The sequence below is a fragment of the Scomber scombrus genome, chromosome 16 (assembly GCF_963691925.1).
Source record: "Scomber scombrus chromosome 16, fScoSco1.1, whole genome shotgun sequence".
In the NCBI taxonomy this organism is placed as follows: domain Eukaryota; kingdom Metazoa; phylum Chordata; class Actinopteri; order Scombriformes; family Scombridae; genus Scomber; species Scomber scombrus.
In genome coordinates this window covers 4,799,209-4,820,600 of record NC_084985.1, presented here as the reverse complement: position 1 = coordinate 4,820,600, position 21,392 = coordinate 4,799,209, and the positions used below count along the sequence as shown (strand labels likewise).

General features: G+C 40.2%; 2 protein-coding genes across 2 annotated transcripts in view; one reads left to right on the top strand and one right to left on the bottom strand.

Moving 5' to 3' along the window:
- LOC133996494 (major histocompatibility complex class I-related gene protein-like) overlaps positions 1-21,392 on the bottom strand; it is a 636,344-nt gene that overhangs the window by 154,870 nt on the left and 460,082 nt on the right. The gene's annotated exons all lie outside the window — the stretch shown is intronic.
- The window catches only part of LOC133996697 (protein shisa-7-like), a 23,931-nt gene continuing 4,268 nt past the window's right edge, over positions 1,730-21,392 (top strand). Inside the window, 6 exon segments of the mRNA XM_062436313.1 lie at positions 1,730-2,151; positions 3,811-4,053; positions 7,065-7,181; positions 7,799-7,944; positions 10,773-10,841; positions 16,755-16,994. Of these exon segments, the coding sequence (XP_062292297.1) occupies positions 1,730-2,151; positions 3,811-4,053; positions 7,065-7,181; positions 7,799-7,944; positions 10,773-10,841; positions 16,755-16,994 (1,237 nt within the window).

Below are 21,392 nucleotides of genomic sequence, written 5' to 3'. Positions count from 1 at the left end.
CACCAGCCATACGAATCTTTACCTTTTCCACATTTTAAGAAAAAAAAAACACCTCGCTACGTTTTAAAGGTGCACACATTCAGGGACTCAATGAGGAAACTGCTAAAGAGAAGAACCCTAAATTTAATAGATGAAGAAGAACAGCTTTGTACGCTCCCACTTTTTTCTACCTGCGTCTTTACGTATTGAATCTGCGGTGTGTGGAGCGTGGCGGTGAACGTGCCGTTTCCCGTCGTCGGTTCCTCTGTGTTGACGGATGAATCCGGACATTTTCATGTCTGTTCTGTGGGCAGAACCTCGCTGCCCTGCTAGAACCGGGCCCAAGCCCTCCTTCGTTCTCTTCTGTTGGGCCAAGTTAAATTCAGAGCAAAGACACTCACACAAGGGTACCGAGCGCACATAGATCCTCCTATTTTTTTCTATCGCTCTCTTTTTTTCTTTTCTGTAATTTCGTCACCTTTTTTTCCCCCTCGCTATTTATCACTCTTTTGTGAATGCCTTGACATACTCATTTATTGAATTGATCTCTTGTCCTCTAGCTGTTTCTTAAATATTTAATGCTGCTCACTGCTGTCGTTTAGCAGCACATTTATTACTCTGACTCACTGTTTCACAACCTCTGAATTTCCCTGTTTTACTTCATTTTTAAACCAAAATCTCAAAGCATATTGACCTTTATAGACTTCTCAGAGGGGAGAATTTATTCGTTGGGAACATTGTGAGTGTGATGCAAGAGAAACATCGTTTTAAGTCACAGCTTGTGCCAAATTTAGACTGACTTCTCATCAGCTTGTTCACCAAAAAAAAGAAATAAAAGCTGAAATCTGTGAAGCTGCCAGGACTGTTGTTTACAGACACGAGACGCACTGAGCTCGAGTATTTGATTTGATATATTATAAAAAAACAAAAAATACACACTTACACTTTTTTTCCATTTATGGTTTTTACACATCATTTCTTCACACAGGATAACAGAAGTGCCAAACTCAAAACACGAATACATCCAGCATCTGTCAAAGCTCATCAGACGTGAAATATAAAAGTTTACATACAAGCGCTAAATGTTTACAGACTTACATTTTCCATTCTAGTTTCTTACGTGAATCGTACATTTTTCGTGCCATAAACGACTCCCAGAAAAACTCTTCAGCAGGAGATATTTATATATATATAAAGATATATAAATAAAGAGTTTACAGTTTTCTCACAACTCATTTTGTTTACACACTGTAAAACAAAGACTGCCTATTTAAAAGATTTTTCAATTTTGGCCTCTAGACTGTAAAGTGTCTCAACTGACAGACCAACATTAAAAAGCTCATATTATTCAATTTATAAGGAGTAAAACGTTTGAATTCAAATTATTTCAGATCTACAGACATTTCACAGGCAGTTTGCATAGGGCCTAAAAAACTCCTTAAAGACCTCAATGTTTACAAAAGCTGCTCAACAGAAGGAAATGTTTACATGTCGCTGAGAGAGAGTGAAATGCCAAACACACATTCATGAAACATTGAATTGAATTAAAGTTTAGATCAAAGCTTGAACGTTGCACCGCTGCATCAAGAAGAAAGGACCAGTGCATCAAACTGGAGTCAAAACTTTTCATACTGAAGGATTTTTTTTAATATATAAAAGTCAACTCTTGGAGGAAGACGCTGAAACTTTGCAGTGATTTTGATTTTTTTTTTTTATTCAACGACGGCTGAAGAACTTTTGTGATAAAACAATGAAACCTGCAATTTCAAGAGGGATGTTTTGCTTGTCCCTCATCCTCTTGCTTTTCTCCTGCCTTGCTGTTTCCACGGCAACCATCACCACGGAGAGACGCGCCGTGGACGGCAACGATGCGATGACTCTGACCGGCGGCGGTGGCTCGGCCGCAGCCGGAGCCAAAGCAAGCAGCACCTTGTTCCTCCTGACCGGCTACAAGCCGCGGCTGCCACCGCCGCCCGCCGGGCCCAAAGTGGCGCCTAAAGCGGCCGAGGTGGAGGATGGAGATGACCCGCCGGTGGTGGCAGAGCTCCCTCCGAAGCCCCTCCCTCAGACCATGTTGCCGAGGAACATGACGGCAGAAGCCCTGAAGCCCCCCCTCGGTGCGGCCCAGGTGGCTCCACCTCCCAGACAGCTGGTGGATGTGGACGTGTGCAGGTACAAACAAAAGAAATCACATCCTAGTAGTAGTGTGTGTGTGTGTGTGTGTGTAGTAGTATGTTAGGTGTGGAGTGTGTTGAGGCTCATTGTTTACAGTTTTTATCCTTATATAAGCTGAATTTGTCAGTAGATATGATGAATATTAAACTACAGGTGGAAATCTGATCAAATAAATAAATAAAAGCAACAATCTGTGAAAGCCGCCTCCATCTGATCTGCTACTTTCAAAGACAATCGAGTATTTGTGTGGAGAGAAAAATTGAAAACGATGAGCCTGTATGAAAGAATGCAGTTTATTTTCATTTGTGTAGGACGACAGTCAGAGTGGATGGTCATGAAAGTGAGCTGCATCATGATTCTTCATCCTCCTGCAGAGCTCTGATCTCCATCTCACTGAAGCTCATGTTGTGCGCGCTGAGAGGCGTCCGGCTGTTGCTAGGCAACATCTAATCAGCTCTAAATCAGTGTGTGTGTGTGTGTGTGTGTGTGTGTGTGTGTGTGTGTGTGTGTGTGTGTGTGTGTGTGTTGGCGAGCTGCACACTACAGATCCTACCAACAGCCGCTGTGTTCAGGCAATCGAAAACACAGTGATGACAAAACGTGAAGCTCCAAATGTTCATCGATGTTGATTTTAGACTTTAATATTTTATTGAGTGTTGCTGTTTCATCTGTTAAAATGTTAAAGAGCTCAAACTGCTCTGCTGCAACATCAGCAGCCTTTCCTTTATTTATGTGTAGGTTGTTTAGTTGACACACCATGCACACACAGAATAGAAAATACCTTTAATCTGCTCAGGGGTTAATAATGGGGTTTTCTTATGTGTCCATGTGGTTTAGTTTAAATTTAAAGAGGTTACAATATGAACATAAACGTATGAATAAATTGCACACATTCTTCAACATCAAATTTCTTCTTTTAATCCATTTTGAGAGAATATGTTAGAGGATTATGGCAAAAATGTCTAAGTGGTGTAACCATAAAAACAGTAAATTGTCAATAAAACACCATATCAACTAGTTTGGCATGATCTTACATTATAACTTTTATATTAAATAAAGGTAATGGAATACAATTGTTCTAAATATTACATTTAATCTGGTAACCATGGAGATCAGGAAACATTTACATGTTTTAAATGAAGTCATTATTAGTATAAGTCCACTTAAATACACTGTAGGTGGATAAAATATTTAATATTTATCATTGTTTTGTGATTACTTCTCTTTATTTCCTTTTTCTTCCATTTTCTTTTTTTCTTTCTTTCTCTTTCTTTCTTTCTTTCTTTCTTTCTTTTCTTTCCCTTTTCCTCATTTTTCTTTCTTTCTTTCCTTTCCTTTCTTTCCTTTTCCCTCCTTTTTCTTTCTTTCTTTCTCATCTTGCCAAACCTTATTAATAACTAACCCAATAATAGTATAAATAAACTTTATTTATACGGTGCTTCACATGACAGTGTACAATAAACACAATTAGAGAAAAATCATACATAAAAACACAATTTAAAAAACTGTCAAGCATAAATAAATGAGACAAATATACAATTAACACATTAAACAGGTTTTTAGGTGCACACAGGACTCCTAAATGGGACGAATTGCAGCCACATTATGAAACTCTGCAGTGTTTGACACATTTCTCCCGTCCTGTTTGTTCCTCAGGGGTTATTACGACGTCATGGGGCACTTTGACAGCACCTTCAACTGCTCCAAAGGCAGCTACATCTACTGCTGCGGCACCTGCCACTACCGCTTCTGCTGCGAGCACCAGAGGAACCGTCTGGACCAGGACTCCTGCAACAACTACATCTCCCCCGTCTGGGCCGACCCACAGGTCACTGTCACCGTGCCGACGGGGAACAAGCCTGACCCAGATTTCGAGACGCTCCAGCAGCAGAACAGCAGGTCAGAGTCTAGACTAAGAAGCAGAAAATGAAGCCGTTAAAGGGGAAGTACGAGGTTAAGTCTTTCACACCTATTATCTCACAGCTTTACTTCTACATGATCCTGCTTGAGCTGCTTTATTTGAAAGATGAAGGAGAAAAACTTTATTTTCCTCCCTCCCTCCTTACTCCTTTCCTTTCAGAGGAAGGAAGTAAGGAGAGAAGGAAGGGAGGAAGGAAATGAGGAAGGAAGGTAGGTAGGAAGGAAGTTAGGAAAGAAGGAAGGGAAGAAGGAAAGTTGGAAGGAGGGACAGGAGGAAGGAAGGAAGGAGAGAAGGGAGGAAAGAAGGAAGGAAGGAAGGAAGGAAAGGAAAGGAGTAAGGAGGGAGGGAGGGAGGGAGGAAAAGAGGAAGGAAGTAAGGAGAGAAGGAAGGGAGGAAGGAAGGAAGGAAGTATGGAAGCAGGAGGGAGCAAAGAAAGAGGGAAGGAGGGGAAGAATGAAGGAAAATTAAAGAAAGAGGGAGGAAGGGAGGAAAGAAGGAAGGAAGGAAAGAAGGAACAGTCAAAAGAGATGGGGTCAATTTTACCCGGGAGGACAACAGGAGGGTTAATATTGTACATGACCGGCCACATTAGACTTGATTACCTGGTTAAATGTCTTAAAATCAATGATACTGTTTAGATATGAAACATATAAAACTGTGTCTCTATTCTAACTTCTAACTTTTATTAAACCCTAAAATTACCCACAAAAGGGCCCTTAGGCACGTTTAAACCCCCCCTCACTACAGATTAATGGACTATTCCATCACTGAATGAGGAGCGTTCATAAAACTCCTCCTGAAGGTGTTCTGCTTTACTGTCGCTGCCCCTGAAACAACAAGCAGGACCACCGTCACTAACACGCTCCTGTCACATCCGCTCAGACAAACAAGAGTGACGATAATGTAAAAAAACAAAATGCATTCAAGGAAGAAGGAGAGTCGACTAGCAGCCTGTAAGGAAAGGAATAAAGAGAATACTGCAATATAGAAATACTCCATTACTACCATAGACTGTATATAAGAAATGGACGTAACGTCCGTGACGTCACCCATTGGTTTGTGGACTGCTGCTCAGAAGCCAATAGTATTGGATCTGAGCAGCGCCATATTGAACATTTCCGGTGCATGCTGGGAAAAATAAAAACACGGATTCTACTTATATGGGCATCAGGAGGAGCAAGAGGCGCCCTCCTGAACCTGTGAACCAATCAACCTGTCAATCACCACGTAGCCACGCCCTAATGCATACCCTGCTTTATCGTCACATATAAAATCAGGGAGGCCAAAATGTCCCAAATGAACATCATACTGCATTGAAGAAGGCTTTAAACTAGCGATTGAGACCATAAACACATTTTGAAAACGTTTACTGAGGTTAGAAATCAAGTGAGAAGTTGTTGAATTCTCCATTGACTTGTATAGAGATGGAAGTCCTTTTGACACCAAAACGGTCGCCCCCTGGTGGCCTTTTGATAGAATGCAGTTTTAAGTTACTTCCTTGTTGGCCTCATTTCAGAGGACCAGAACTCCCCGCTTGAGTTAAAAACATGCATTTAAAGTATTACTTGTGTTATATTATGTTTTACATGCATCATTATTATTATTTTAGACTTGTTGCCTGATGAGAAACATTATAAAACATAATGAAACATACTTTTAACTACCTTATATACTGTAGCAGAATCTATAATTATACATCATATTTTATCACCTCATATATTTTGCATCAAAAGTCTTTAATCTGTAAATTTAGTGGAGTATATATACTAACTATACATTAGCATTTTTTTCCCCCACTTGCTGGTTCAGTTCATGTCAGAGAGGAAACATCTGGTAAATAACCGTAGTCATGGAAACCATCACCCCCCTTTAATCCTTACCATATGTTGGAAATTAACAGCTCAGTACATTTACTCAAGTATTAATGTTTCCATATGTATTTCCAACTCTGTTCTTCTACTCTAGGAAACACAGTATTTATCATTCTAGTGCAGATTGTTACTGATTATTTTACAGATTAAGATTTTACACGATAAACAAGTAAAATATGATGCGTTATTATAGATTAAACTCTCCAGCATTATTTAACCCTCCTGTTGTCCTCGAGTCAAGGAAGGAAGGGAGAAAGAAGGAAGGAAGGGAGGAAGGAAGGGGGGGAGGAAGGAAGGATGGAAGGGAGGAAGAAGGAAGGAAAGGAGGACAGAAGGAAAGGAAGAAGGAAGGAAAGGAGGGAGGAAGGAAGAAGGGAAGGAAGGAAGGAAGGTAGGAAAGGAGCAAGGAAGGGAGGGAGGGAGGAAGGAAGGATGGAAGGGAGGAAGAAGGAAGGAAAGGAGGATGGAAGGAAAGGAAGAAGGAAGGAAAGGAGGAAGGTAGGAAAGGAAGGAGGAAGGAAAGGAGGGAGGAAGGAAGAAGGGAAGGAAGGTAGGAAAGGAGGATGGAAGGGAGGGACGGAGGAAGGGAGAATGGAAGGGAGGAAGAAGGAAGGAAAGGAGGAAGGAAGGAAGGAAAGGGGGAAGGAAGGAAGGAAGGAAAGGAGGAAGGGAGCAAGGAAGGAAGAAGGGAAGGAAGGAAGGAAGGTAGGAAAGGAGGAAAGGAAAGAAGGAAGGAAGGAAGGTAGGAGGGAGGGAGGGAGAAAGGAAAAGAGAAAGGGAGGAGGGAAAGAGGGACAGAGGAGAGAAGGAAGGAAGGAAAGAAAGAGAAGGAGAGAGGAAAGACAGACAGAAGGAAGGAAAGAAGGAAAAGTCAAAACAGACGGGGTCAATTTGACCCGGGAGGACGACACGAATGTCCCTTCCTCCCTTCCTTCTTCCTCCCTTCCTTCCTTGACTAGAGGACAACAGGAGGGTTAATAGAGTATTATTAGTGAGGTATTGAGAGTTTTAAAGCACTTCATCTTTCCTCCACCACTACAAACACTTTCCATCCTGATGCCTGTTTTTTTATTCCTGCTGCGTTCACTGAGCTGATGTCATTTTGTCCCTGAACGCAGCACGGCCTATGTGATCGGAGGGGTGATCTCCTTCACGCTGGTGGTGGCTGTGGGTGTGAGGATCGCCTTCAGCAAGGTGGCACGCCGACCCAGAAACAGGGACATCAACATGCCCAGGTGAGTCTGTCGGCTTTAATAAAACGTCCTCACGCTGCTGTTTATACACACTAACACCAAAGAGAGACTAGATATCATAACATCCTTTTATTATACGTGGTACTACAACACTGCTGCATTCATCTAGCTTTCATTTAATTACTTTTTAGGCTTTAAAATACAGATTCCAATCATATAAATGCTCCATAATGGCTCCTCAAACATGACAAAACTGTTACATATACAACATTTAGACCTGAATAATTTGACAAACTTGCACTTTTTAATGTCCACTACTGTAAAATATCAGTATTTCAGGCTTGCTATTACCTTCAGTTCAACTGTGCAATATCAGTATCAGACTCAGGTGTATTATTTTTGCTACTATTGTTTTTATTGCTTGTGTATTTACTTATTATTTGTTGTTCTTTATGCTTTTTTATTTGATGCTCTTTTTATTTTTTTCTTATCTTATATTTAATTCAGTATGAGCCATGTTGTGCCTTTTAAAAGTGATTCAGACACTTATTCCAACATGAGACCTTTTGTCTTTCCCTTTTATCCCATTTTCTTTCTTCCTCATGCCCTCCATCCCTCCGTCCATCCCTCCATCCATCCATCCTCTGCTGCTTCGTCAGGTCGCTGGTGGATATCTTGCGTCACCAGTCGAGCCCCGTGCAGCAGGGAGAGAGGAACAACACCACCGGGATGAACAGCAACACGTCAGACGGTCGGACATCCAAGAACCTCTACACCCCCATCCTGCAGAGCAAAGACAACCGCAGTGAGTGACGAGAGGTTCAAAACTATAAAAAAAAAACCCAACATTTAACCTCCAGTCGTCCTCACGGGTCAAATTGACCCCGTCTGTTTTGACAATTCCTTCTTTGCGCCCTTTCTTCCTTCCTTCTGTCCATCCTCCCTCCTTTCCTCCCTTCCTTCCTTCCTTCCTTCCTTCCTTCCTTCCTCCCTCCTCCCTTCCTTCTTTCTTTCCTCCCTCCCTCCCTCCTTTCCTCCCTCTCTCCCTCCTTCCTTCCTTCATTCCTTCCTTCCCTCCTTTCCTCCCTTCCTTCCTTCCTCCCTCCCTCCTTTCCTCCCTTCCTTCCTTCCTCCCTCCCTCCTTTCCTTCTTTCTTCCTCCCTTCCATCCTTCCATCCTTCCATCCTTCCATCCTTCCTTCCTTTCCTTCTTCCCTCCCTCCCTCCTTTCCTCCCTCTCTCCCTCCTTCCTTCCTTCAATCCTTCCTTCCCTCCTTTCCTCCCTTCCTCCCTTCCTTCCTTCCTTCCTCCCTCCCTCCCTCCTTTCCTTCCTTCTTCCTCCCTTCCATCCTTCCTCCCTTCCCTCCTTCCTTCCTCCCTCCCTCCTTTCCTCCCTTCCTTCCTTCCTCCCTCCATCCTTTCCTTCCTTCTTCCTCCCCTCTATCCTTCCTTCCTCCCTTCCTTCCTTGACTCGAGGACAACAGGAGGGTTAACAGTGCAAATGAAATGAAATCACATTAGAATGCAGCGAGCTGATTGGCTCCTCAGTGACGTGGATGATAATCAGATCTCAGTACAGTCTCGACATCAGTAACACACACATCACACATCACACATCACACATCACACTTCAGGTGGAAGACATTTGTTTTGACTGAATTGTTGCCAGATGTTGCTGTTTAGAAGTGACAGGAGAGTCTCAGTGGACCCACATGTGTGATGATGAGGCGTTCATGTGCAGGAAAAACAACAGTAAACACTGGAACAGCTGCTGTAAAACATATATATTCATTTACTTTCTCAATCTGTGACTAAACGTTTAAACACATTTATTGAAAGTGATATTATTACTGGAGCAGAAAGTATGGAAAGGTTCATGTGGTAGACGCGCACATCTGGAATAAGAGACTTTAAACCAGGCGATGGACTGAAGAAGTAAATCTGTAAAAGGTAGAAAAAAGTCGGCACTCTTTAGATGCAGATGTAGTTTTAATGGAATATCAAGAGTCATAATAATAATAATAATAATAATAATAAACTTTCATATAATAAATGCAACAAAAGAAAAGCGTGAAAAAGTGTGACACATAAAAGGAGCATAAAAACAATCTTAAAAAATAGCAAAAGAGAAAGAGTAGAAAGATATAAAAACATTAATGTAATATAAATATATGTGAAAAATGAAAATAACAATTACAATATTTTTTATAATAACAATATATAAAATAAAGTTAACCTTACATGCTGTTCAGGGTAAAATTTGACCCATTTATAACATTTTAGAGGTGTAAAAACAATTTATACACATTTCTATTAGCTTGACTTTTCATAATTTGACCCACAGTTTACAAAAATGGAAATAAAATTGCATTATTTATTTTAATTTTTGTGCAGCTGATACACATTTATATATATGCAAATGTACACATTTAACTTGCGTTTATTTAAAAATATTCAAAATCAGCATGAAACATGTTGTATTCGTTATATTCTATAAAATGTTCACCTGCACCATAAAATAATGTGTTTTTTCCACATCATTAATTCAGCAGAAGGATTAATAAAACATTTATTAACAGTATTTAAGGGTTAAATAAGTTCTGTAGTGACTGAAATAAAAGCAAGTTAAAGGCTGAAGTGTAGAGAAAAGTTTGGCTTCACTAAAGAGAAGCATTATTTTAAATGTTAGCTCTAGTTATCTGCAAATCAAAGACATATTCAACATTGTGTTATGTTGTTTTATTCACACACACACACACACACACACACACACACACACACACACACACACACACACACACACACACACACACACTGGTGTTTTTGGTTTCCAGCTAATGTTTTTTTTGCAGATAATTGACAAACTTTTTCCCTTCTGGGCGATGGATTCAAGAATGGAGGATGTGTTTGCTTTATTTTACTGTAACAGGTCACACACATACAGTCTGAATACATATATATGTTTTCTCTCTTTACTCTCTTTCCTGTCTCTCTCTCTCTGTCTGTCTGTCGCTCTGCTTCTGTCTCTCACCTTTAGAGTCTCTCCAGGATTTGGCTGAACTTTTAGTCATTTTACAGTAATGACAGAGGAACTGGTCAAAAGTCTTAGTGAATGAAAATATCCCCAAATTTGTTGCTTACAGTCCTTTGACAATAATCGTAGTGTTTCATGTATGCAAACATTAAACAGGTTAAATAAACTTCTTAAAAACTGCATCTCATCATCTCTTCCTGTCCTTCCTCTCTGGAGTTTACAGAGAGATGTGAAAGAGTCATATTTTGTTTATTAGTAGTTGAAGATATTTAATGTGGAAAATGTTGAAATAACCAAAGAAAAAACAGCTGATTCCTGAAGGGTCTCTCTCTCTCTGTCCTTTCTCTTTCTGTCTCTCTCTCTATCCTGTCTTTCTCTTTCTGACTCTCTCTCTTTCTCTTTCTCTCTCCCTCTCTCTATCCTGTCTTTCTTTATTGACACGAATGCTTACTCGACACACACACACACACACACACACACACACACACACACACACACACACACACACACACACACACACACACACACACACACACACACACGGCTGTCTTGTCTCTCGAGTGGTTGTCCATCAGTCTGTTGGCTCTGCTCTCTTTGCAGCTGGAAACATGCATCACCATTTTAACCAGCAGGGGTCTGCATCCAGCCCCAAACACTCTGCTACCATCGGTAAGCCTCCTGGTCAGCAGCACAGTGCAGGCGGTGGCGGTGGCGGTAACCGTGGCGACGTTCTACCAGCCTCCAGCATCACCACCACACTGCCTGTCTGTCTTGTTGTTGGTATGACAACCTCTTGTTCCCGTGCTCTTAAACACAGCTGTGCCATCCTCAACACCACTCTGTTGAAGGTGACACATCTTCCACAAGAGCCCCCCCCCCCTCCCCTGTGCTTAATGCAAGCCTGTCTGACCCCCCCCCCTCCCCTCCCCCCCCCCCCCCCTCCGCTCCTCCTCACCAACCACTACCACCACAAGCCTGCTTCCAAATGTGCTTCTCCTCCTTCTTCTTCTTCTTCTCCTCGTTCTTTGTGTGTAGCAGTGATGTGCAAACAGCTCACACACGACACATTAACGGAGGTCTTGGCTTTGAGTGAGGTCACTGCTCTTATACCTGAGTCTGTTGCTCCAGGCTTTGCAACAATAAGAAGAAGAAAAAAAAAAATCAATGCTAGCACAAGCCTCTTAAATATCAGAGATAAAAGTTTAAAACACCTGAAATGGCTGAAATGGAAATATAACGCTGCTGATTATCATTCATTAAAGTTTATTCAGTGCTAGTTATTTCTGGAGGTGCTGAATTACACAAGAAAGCAGATAATACAGGTTATACTTTTAGTTAAAATGCTGTTTTTATACATGCTGTAAGCAAATATCGTCCATGTTGCGTAGAAGCGACTGTAAAGTTGTAAAGATGATTTATTTATTAACTTTGGAGCAAAAGAAGTGAAACAGAAATGCAAATAAACACACAAATACACAAATAAATAGGATATACTGTATAATAATTAATATATATATATCAATATAAATGTTGTTTTGCTTCATTGATTCTTGATATTTTTTGCAATATTGTGAAATTTATGTAAAGCAAATTTGAGTTTGATATTTAATATTTTAAATAAACTTATAAGTGACATTATTGTAGGAAATTAGATTAGGACAAAATATTTGAGAAGCATCTTTGTAGTTCTGTTCACATTGAAGGGTTTGCTGTTAATATTGAGTGATGAATGAACCGTCCTCCCTCATCAAACTGACCCAAAGACCACAGCTGAAAAATGAAGTGTAGTTTATTTAAATGAGGCATATTGACCATAATTTCCAAAACGAATATGAGTAAAACCTGTTGTAACAAATTGGAAAGAAGTTAAAAAGGTTAAACACAGAATTAGGTAATAATTTATACTTAAGTTTCATAAACAAACCAAAAGTTGCAGGTTCAGCAGCAAGACAACAGGAGCGTTATTTGGTTATTTGACGTCATTCTTGGCTGTGACTCATGAAGATTTTAGTTCATTCTTGAAAGTTTTGGTCAGAGAAGTAAGATTCAAGACTTTTCTATCTTGTCATTCAACCTCTTGTTTCTTCTGGTTTTCGTCGTCACTCTTTCCTGCGTTAGATAACCGTTAACGGTCTCCTGTGAGGACTCAAGAACAGTTCAACACTTCAGCTCTCTGAGTCAGACACTCTGCACAAAGTTCATTTATTACCATGACGCCATTATCAAAGCTCTCTGTCAGCCATCGTAGGTGTTCCACACTCTTAAAAAATGACCCGACTAATTCTGATAAACTAAAAACATCATATTTAATCCAACTTAAGTTTTTTGTCTCCAACCTTCAGCTCGCTCAGTTCATGCTTCATAATACTAATCATACGAGCTCAGAGCTAGCATTGTTTTTTTTTCTCCTATAGCGTGTGCTGTGTGTAACATGCTCGGTACAGCAGTCGATGTGCTGTGTGTGTTCCCCGGGTGACGCTTTACACAGACATTATTGGCCATTATTGCCCATTACTGTCAATGGTCAATGACCAGTATACGTCCGGCAGTAATCTTAACGAGATGGCAGCACATAACCATTACCACCATGAAACCCTGAATAGACTCCTCATCGATTGTGTCTGTCTGCAAGACAGGAAACAACAGCAAATGGACAATTTGTCAGAGTTACGCAACCTTTTATCGCCTCTTTATATTTTTCATTTATTTATTTAATTATTTTACATCAGCTGCTGACACAAAAGTTTCTCCACCTCTCTTTTTTTGTAAATCTGACATTTTAACCCTTTGTAGGTCACACCAAGAGAGGGCTATTTAAACAATCTTTGCTCTTACTTTCTCTTTGAGGCCATGACGACATTTTGACGACGGATTTTTTTTACCCTAACCCTAAATCTAAACCTCTACAGATCTCATTTGTTCAAAACTTTGCTTTTAACCCTCCTGTTGTCTTTGAGTCAAGGAAGGAAGGGAGGGAGGAAGAATGAAGGGAGGAAGGGAGGAAGAAGGAAGGAAAGGATGGAGGGAGGAGGAAGGAAAGGAGGCAGGGAGGAGGGAAGGGAGGAAAGGAGGGAAGAAGGAAGGAAGGAGGGAAGGAAGGAAGGGAGAAAAGGAAAGGAAGGAAGGAAGGACGGAGGAAAGAAGAAAGGAAGGTAGGAGGGAGTGAGGAAAGAAGGAAGGGAGGAAGGAAGGAAGGGAGGAAGGAAGAAGGAAGGAAAGGAGGAATGAAGGGAGGACAAAGGAAGGGAAGGAGGGAGGGAGGAGGGAAGGGAGGAAAGGAGGGAGGAAGGAGGGAAGGAAGGAAGGGAGGAAGAAGGAAGGAAGGAAGGAAGGGAGGAAGAAGGAAGGAAGGGAGGGAGGAAGGGAGGAAGAAAGGAATGGAGGAAGGGAGGAGGGAAGGGAGGAAAGGAGGGAGGAAGGAAGGGAGGAAGGAAGGATGGAGGAAAGAAGGAAGGAAGGTAGGAGGGAGTGAGGAAAGAAGGAAGGGAGGAAGGAAGGAAGGGAGGAAGGAAAGAAGGAACAGTCAAAACAGACGGGGTCAATTTGACCTGGGAGGACGACAGGAAGGTTAAACATGTTAGATTCATTCTGTTCGTTTACAAGATGAAAAAATTAAACTCAACTTCAAAAAGGATCTCTTATGTCAGCAGTGATTTGTGTTATTCTTCATTTACACACTAAAGCACAACCCGTATCTATAGCAACCATAGAACAACATGTATCTATAGCAACCATAGAACAACCTGTATCTATATCAACCATAGAACAACCTGTATCTATAGCAACCATAGAACAACCTGTATCTATAGCAACCATAGAACAACCTGTATCTATATCAACCATAGAACAACCCGTATCTATAGCAACCATAGAACAACATGTATCTATAGCAACCATAGAACAACCTGTATCTATAGCAACCATAGAACAACCTGTATCTATATCAACCATAGAACAACCTGTATCTATATCAACCATAGAACAACCTGTATCTATAGCAACCATAGAACAACCCGTATCTATAGCAACCATAACACAACCTGTATCTATAGCAACCATAGAACAACCTGTATCTATAGCAACCATAACACAATCTGATGGTCTGTCTGTGCATTACATACACGGTCGCCCATAAAGTTGGAATAATTTAGTTTTCAGACACATTCCTCTTTTATTTTCTATTTATACACATCAGTAATCACCTTTGACCAGGTGCAATGAGATTGATCAATACAATTATGAGAATATATACACTTTATTTATCAAGAATGAATCACATTATCACAATCATTTCATGGAAAGAGTTAAAAAATATTTTATTCCAACTTTATGGGCGACTGTGTATGTAATGTACAAAAGGACCATCAGATTGTGTTATGGTTGCTATAGATACAGGTTGTTCTATGGTTGCTATAGATACAGGTTGTTCTATGGTTGCTATAGATACAGGTTGTGCTTTAGTGTATAAATGAAGAATAACACAAATCACTGCTGACATAAGAGATCCTTTTTTGAGCTTGAGTTTCATTTTTTTCATCTTGTACATGAACAGAATGAGCCTCTAACATTTTTAAAAGTGGTACAGATTGCCCAAAAAGTTTAAAGTTAAATAGATTTTAGTTTTTAACCAGATATCATGACACAAAGTGACGTCTACCAAACAGTTGAGCAGACCTACAAAGGGGTTAAAAACGTTGCTCTCTAGTAACTAACGATGATCTAACAATGATCCAGCAATGGGCAAACCAACATGCGCACATATACATTAACACATATACATATATATATATTTATATATGTCGATTTTAGATGTACCCGTCGGATGTGAGCTCATTGTCCCTGTTTTTAAATGTACTGAACCTACACATGTGAGGTCAAAGGCACCTACATGTTGGGTCACTATGAGTGCTGTCTGCTTGGATATATATATGTATGTATGTATGTATGTGTATACTGTATGATGTAAGTGATATGAGTATACATGTTGCACCCCTTCCTCACCCCCCCCCCCCTCTACTCCCTCCACATGCTGCTAATCTTACATAAGACAAATCATTTTTTTGTGTGTATCGATCGATGTGCTGCTTTGTTGCACTTTGCATAAATGTGATTGTGTGTGTGTGTGTGTGTGTGTGTGTGTGTGTGTGTGTGTGTGTGTGTGTGTGTGTGTGTGTGTGTGTGTGTGTGTGTGTGTGTGTGTATAGATTATCAGATGTGCTCAGCGTGTGTGTCTCTGTACGTGTGTTCTGTGTGTGGCTGATATATGAATGTGTTAAAAGCTTCGGATGAAAATGAAAAAAGTGCAGAGTCGTATTTATAGATGGTCGCCATGGAGAGCTGGGAGAGAGACGCTTCCTGTGTTTACTGATCGTTAACCAACTTCTATCTTCTTCTTCTTTTTTGTCTTGTTCTGTCTTTCTTTCTTTTCTCTACTGCTTCTTCACTCTGTTTCTTCTTATTAAATCCTCCCTTCATTTACTCTTTCTCTAATTTTTCTTTCTTCATGCATCATTTCTCTGTTTTCTTGCTGTCATTTCCCCCTTTTCCCTCCATCATGCTCCATCTTCTTCCTTCCCTCTCTTTATTTCTTCCTCTCTTCTTTCTCCCTCTATTTTCATTCTGGACATCTTTCCTCTCCTTTCTCTTGTTCATCTATTTCCTTTCTCTTCCTCTCTTCCTCACTTGCTTATTCTGTCTTTTTAAACCCTTTTCCTTTCCCCCTAATTCTCTCTATTTTTTCTTTCTCTCCATGCATTGTTTCTCCACTTTCTTGCTGTCATTTCCCCCCTTTCTCCTTTCTTTCCCTCCATCATGCTCCATCTTCTTTTCCCCTCTCTTTTGTTTATCTTCTTCCTCTCTTCTTTCTCCTTCTGTTTTCATTCTGAACATCTTTCCTCTCCTTTCTCTTGTTCATCTACTATTCCCCTTCTCTCCTTCTCTTCCTCACTTGCTTATTCTATCTCTTTCATCTCCCTTCTGCTCCCTCTTCTTTTCTTTTTGGGTCCATTTCTATATCTTTTCTTTTCCCCCTACTTTTCCTTTTTGTCTCATTGTTATTTCTCTCCATGCATCGTTTCTTTGTTTTCTTACTGTCATTTCTCCTTCCTTTCCCTCCATCATGCTCTATCTTCTTTCTCCCTTTCACCCCTCTATTTTCATTCTTTACATCTCTCCTTTCTCTCCCTCTCTTCCTCACTTGCTTATTCTATCTCTTTCTTCTCCCTTGTGCTCTCTCTTCTTTTTTTGTATTCCATCTTTCTTTTTATTTGTCTTATTAACCCCCCCGCTCCCTTTTCTCTCTTTATTTATTCTTTCTCTCCATGCATTGCTTCTCTGTTTTCTTACTGTCATTTCTCCTTCCTTTCCCTCCATCATGCTCCATCCTCTTCATTCCCCCTCCTTCTTTATCTATCTACCTTTTTTCTCCTTTCAACTACTATTCCCCACTCTCTCCCTCTCTTCCTCACTTGCTTATTCATGTCTTTTTCATCTCCCTTGTGCTCTCTCCCCTTTCTCCTCTACTTCACCCCATTCTCCTTCTTCCTCCTCTCCTTCTCTCTCTATCACTCTCCCTCTCTCCAGAGCGCGGTGCCCGTATGAACAACACCACCCAGCTCTCCTCTGGGGCCTCGCTGCTGTCAGGTAGCGGTAAAGGCCCCGGCGGCGTGGTCGGCGTCGGCAGCATCATCGGAGGAGGCATGAGACACAACAGCAGCCACGGTTCCTTCTCACACTCCTTCCACAACCTGGCTCAGCTGCCTCCGTCCTACGAGACCAGCATGAAACCTGAGATCAGCCGCTACAGCTCCCTGAAGAGGCTGGGTGAGCTGCGGAGGGGGGGATGATGAAGGGATCAGGGAGGGAGTGGAGAGGGGAGGGAAAGAGAGAATAAGAAGGAAAGGGAGGGAAAAGCTGTGGGAGAGATGGAGGGGGAAGAGTAAGTAGGAGTTATTGATTATTAGGGAAAGCAGATGCAACACACAACACACCAGCTGGCAGCCATATTATAAGTCTGTGTGTTAAAGTGGTTAAATATCCTAATCTAACTCTAAGAGTGTGTGTTTTTTTTTAAAGATGACGACAGGTACAGTTATAATGGATTCAAGTTGAAACCAGATGTGTGAAAACAACTCCTACAGTATAATCCACTTCTCCTTATAACGTTCAGTATGTTTCAAACTTTCCACATCAGAGATAAATACACCACTGTTGTGCTTTCACCTCATCTTAGCTCCGAAACTCAGTAGTAAGCCGTATATTTGGAGGTTTACCGAACAAATGGATTCAACATTGGAGAGTTTATTTTGCAGCAGCTCTGAGTCAAGTCCTGTAGTCGCCTTGTAACTCCTGAGACGGTGAATACAGCTGCTGTAATCCAGGAAGGAACGAGATAAACACTTTTCAGAGTCACATTTGTCAGTATTTGATACTCAAAAGGTTCTTTTGGAGTTTTTCTATAATGTCAGCTTGTTAGTTTAACTGGTCATTTAACCACTGTAGTGATACTGGTAATGCTGGTTGCATATTGGCCAGTAATCAGTGGTTTGTAGTTAGATATAAAGTAAATGGACTGTACTTATAAAGAGCTTTTCTAGTCGTTATGACAACTCAAAGTGATTTTACACTACATGACATAATCACCCATTCATACACATTCATACACTGTTGACATAGTAACGGGAGCAATTTTGGGTTAAGTATCTTGCCCCATGCAGACTGGAGGAGCCGGGAAAGATAAATATGAATAATAATACTAACAATAATAATACACTTTATTTATAGAGCACGTTTCATACAAAGGATGTAGCTTAAAGTGCTTTACTGAGAAAAATAAAAAATACAATAAAACAACAGCAAATAAATAAAAACTGAAATTAGACACCCATTAAAAAATACATTGAAATGACACAAATTAAAACTCAGATTAAATAAATATGTTTTCAGCTGTCATTTAAAAAAGTTCACACAGTCCACATCTCTTATAGCTTTAGGTAGATTATTCCATTATTAAAGCTGCACTATTTTCTTAGTGCATATAATTGTGTGTATTTAATAAAACTCAGCAGTAGATGATCTGAGAGCTGGTGAAGGTGAGTGAGTGATGAAGGCCGATCCCCAAAAAACATTTACAGCTTTAAAAACAGGTAAAAGAACATTAAAATCTATCTATTATAAACCTTTTTCATACATATGGAGCTGAAAACATGACGTTTATTATGAAGTGGACTTTGAAAAACATGCTGGCAAGACATCACCTGGAAAAATGAAGAAAGAGATTCAGATTTATGCCAATATCTGCAGACTATTAGTGACTTTTTACTCCAACTTCAACCCCAAAAAAACCTTAAATGATCGACTTATATGAGAACATGTATGGAAACACATCACATGGAAGATGCTTTGCTGTATTTTGGCTTTAAGAGAGTCAAAAGAGAGGCTGCCACTGTAACCTTATGTGTGTTAATCAGGTAGATAAATGATTATTATATTATATTTCATTGGCTGAAAGATGGACAGACATAATTTGCCGCCTGGGAGACATTTGAACTGACTGTTAATACATAAATACTCCATCTTTAAGCATTTCTCTACCATTTAAACTACAAATCCACATGACTTTTTCTTTTTCTTTACACTAATTTAGTCCATATTTCCACACACAGCCGATTCCTCCGTTATGGCAGCAGGCGGACATGGCCGCCAGGAGATTTGTGACTCAGCTGCAAGAAAAATAAAAAGCTAAATAATCACGTCAGTGTCGTCTGAATGAGCGATGAACAGTCATAACAGTAAAAGTAAACAAAGTGGAACATAATAGAGAGACGTGGAGGAAGACGAAGGAGGAATGTGTGAGTTGGTTGGGAATGAAATAAACAAACAGAGAAGATAGAAAGGTAGAGGAGGGAAAGAGGTAAAGGGAGGGAAAGAAAGGATTGAAACAAAAGGAAAAGAAAGGGTTAAAAAGCAAAGAGGAGAAAGCGACAGAGAAACACACACACACACACACACAGGGGAGGAGGGGGGGAAGAAAAAAAAAAAGAAAGAAAAAAAGATGTAGGGAAAGAGGTTGGCTGACCAGAGGAGAGGCGGCGAAAGAGCCGATTGGGTAAATAAGGATAGAGCAGAAAGAGAGAGAGAAAAAAAGATATCTGGAAGAAGATAGATAGATAGAGAGCAGACGGGTAGTGGAGGAGAGGAAGAGAGGATTGTAAGGGAGGGGGGGAGAAAGAGAGAGAGAGAGAAAGAGAGAGAGAGAGGGATGTGTAGATAGGGGGAGGGGTGTTGGCTGGCTGGTCTGCAGGGGCTTGGCTGCCTTCGACGGGGAAGAGAAGACGGCTGGCAATCTCTCTCTCTCTCTCTCTCTCTCTCGCTCTCTCTCTCTCTCTCTCTCTCTCTCTCTCTTTGTCTGTCTCTACCTCGCTCGCCCTCTGGTCGCTGGAGACTGCAGGGGGGGGAGGGGAGTCGCCTCTGCAGGCTGAGTGATGGATGGTTACTACATGGGGGGATCGTAGCAGCGTATAAGTGTGTGTGTGTGTGTGTGTGTGTGTGTGTGTGTGTGTGTGTGTGTGTGTGTGTGTGTGTGTGTGTGTGTGTGTGTGTGTGTGTGTGCAGTAATGAGGTGAGAGAGAGAGGAGTCCAGATGAGGCTCTTTATTATTTCAATTCAATCAAAAGGCAAAACCGACACATTAAAATAGACGAAGCTGAGCCATGTCATCCCCACTTTCCCTTTATCTTGTTTTTATCTATAATTTATAAAACATTGATGTCTCCGTCGCATTAATTACAGCCGTCCTGCAGCTCGGAGCATCAGAGCATCAGATCTGACTTCCTATGGTTTTTGTTTTGCTAAATGCATCCTTCCTTTTTACCACATTTTATCTTTTATTGTCCATTTCTTGCTGTTTTTACATCACTTAACCCTTAAATCCTTCTCATTTTTACATTTATAAGCTGTAAAAAACACCATATACCTCTTTTTTTTTGCAGGACTTTTCCTAATGTGACCCTCAGTATACAAAAATAGTAATAAAATGCATCTTTTATTTTTATTTTTGTGCAGCAAATACACATTTTTCTATATAAAAATGCACAAAAAACACCATTCAAACATGTTATATTCTTCATATTCTATAAAATGTCCTTCTGGAGCATAAAATAATGATTCTGAATGTCTTTTTTACCTCCATAAATAAATAGAAAACACTCTGCTCTCGCTCTCACAGCTTCATTAAGGATTAATTAAATATTTATTAATGACTGGTGGGGGAATGTATGAATAGACTAATTATGAGGCAGAATATGAACAGTATGTGAGGGTTAATTGACCTCAGAGGGCTTAAAAAAAACTAAACAAAACAATTTATATGCATTGCTTTCTGCCTTTTCTGTTTATTATCAGAAATCAGTTGCAGAAATTCAAATAAACTTTATGTGTATCTGTAGTTTATCTGCAGGATAATTCAAAGAGTGTCTCTCTGTGTTTCCTCTTTGAGAGTTTTTGAAGATGGTGTAATTTTCTCCATCTGCTCAGACAACCGTTGCTATCTTTATCTTCATCTTTATCTTCATCTTTATCTTTATAGACTGAATCCAATTGATCAGATAATGAATGAATGTTTTTTTATTGTCATTGCATCTTCACATCACATACTATGACATTTGCTGTCTCTCATAAAAGAAAATCATTCACTCTGCTAAAAAAACATGCACACACCACTCACATACACACATATTAAATCATAATAATAATAACTCATCTTTCGAATATCGGACTGACTATCTGATAATCACACTCAGTCGGTCAGTGCAGTGATTGATCAGGAGTTTAGAAATCATATAAACTTATATATCTAAAGGTGTATAGTACAAATATTTATCTACTTTTTAAAAAAACTTTATTAATTTGATGAGGCTGAAGTTTCACATGTTGTCAATGGTTAAAAAAACAACCCAAAAAACATGGATTTATGTCAAGAAGATTGATCGTAACTATGGCAACAACTGAGGTTTAAAGTCCCTTTCATAGCACTAACTCTGGTGGCTCCGTGCTTATAATGACAGGGAATCATAATAATAATAACCTTAATAATAATAATAATAACCTTAATAATAATAAACTTACTGTGAGGGAAGTTAAAAGACCTGAAACACCCGATGACTCCAGGTTACACCACTGATGATGCGTTCAGGTGCGTCAGAAAATTGTATTTTCAAGAAC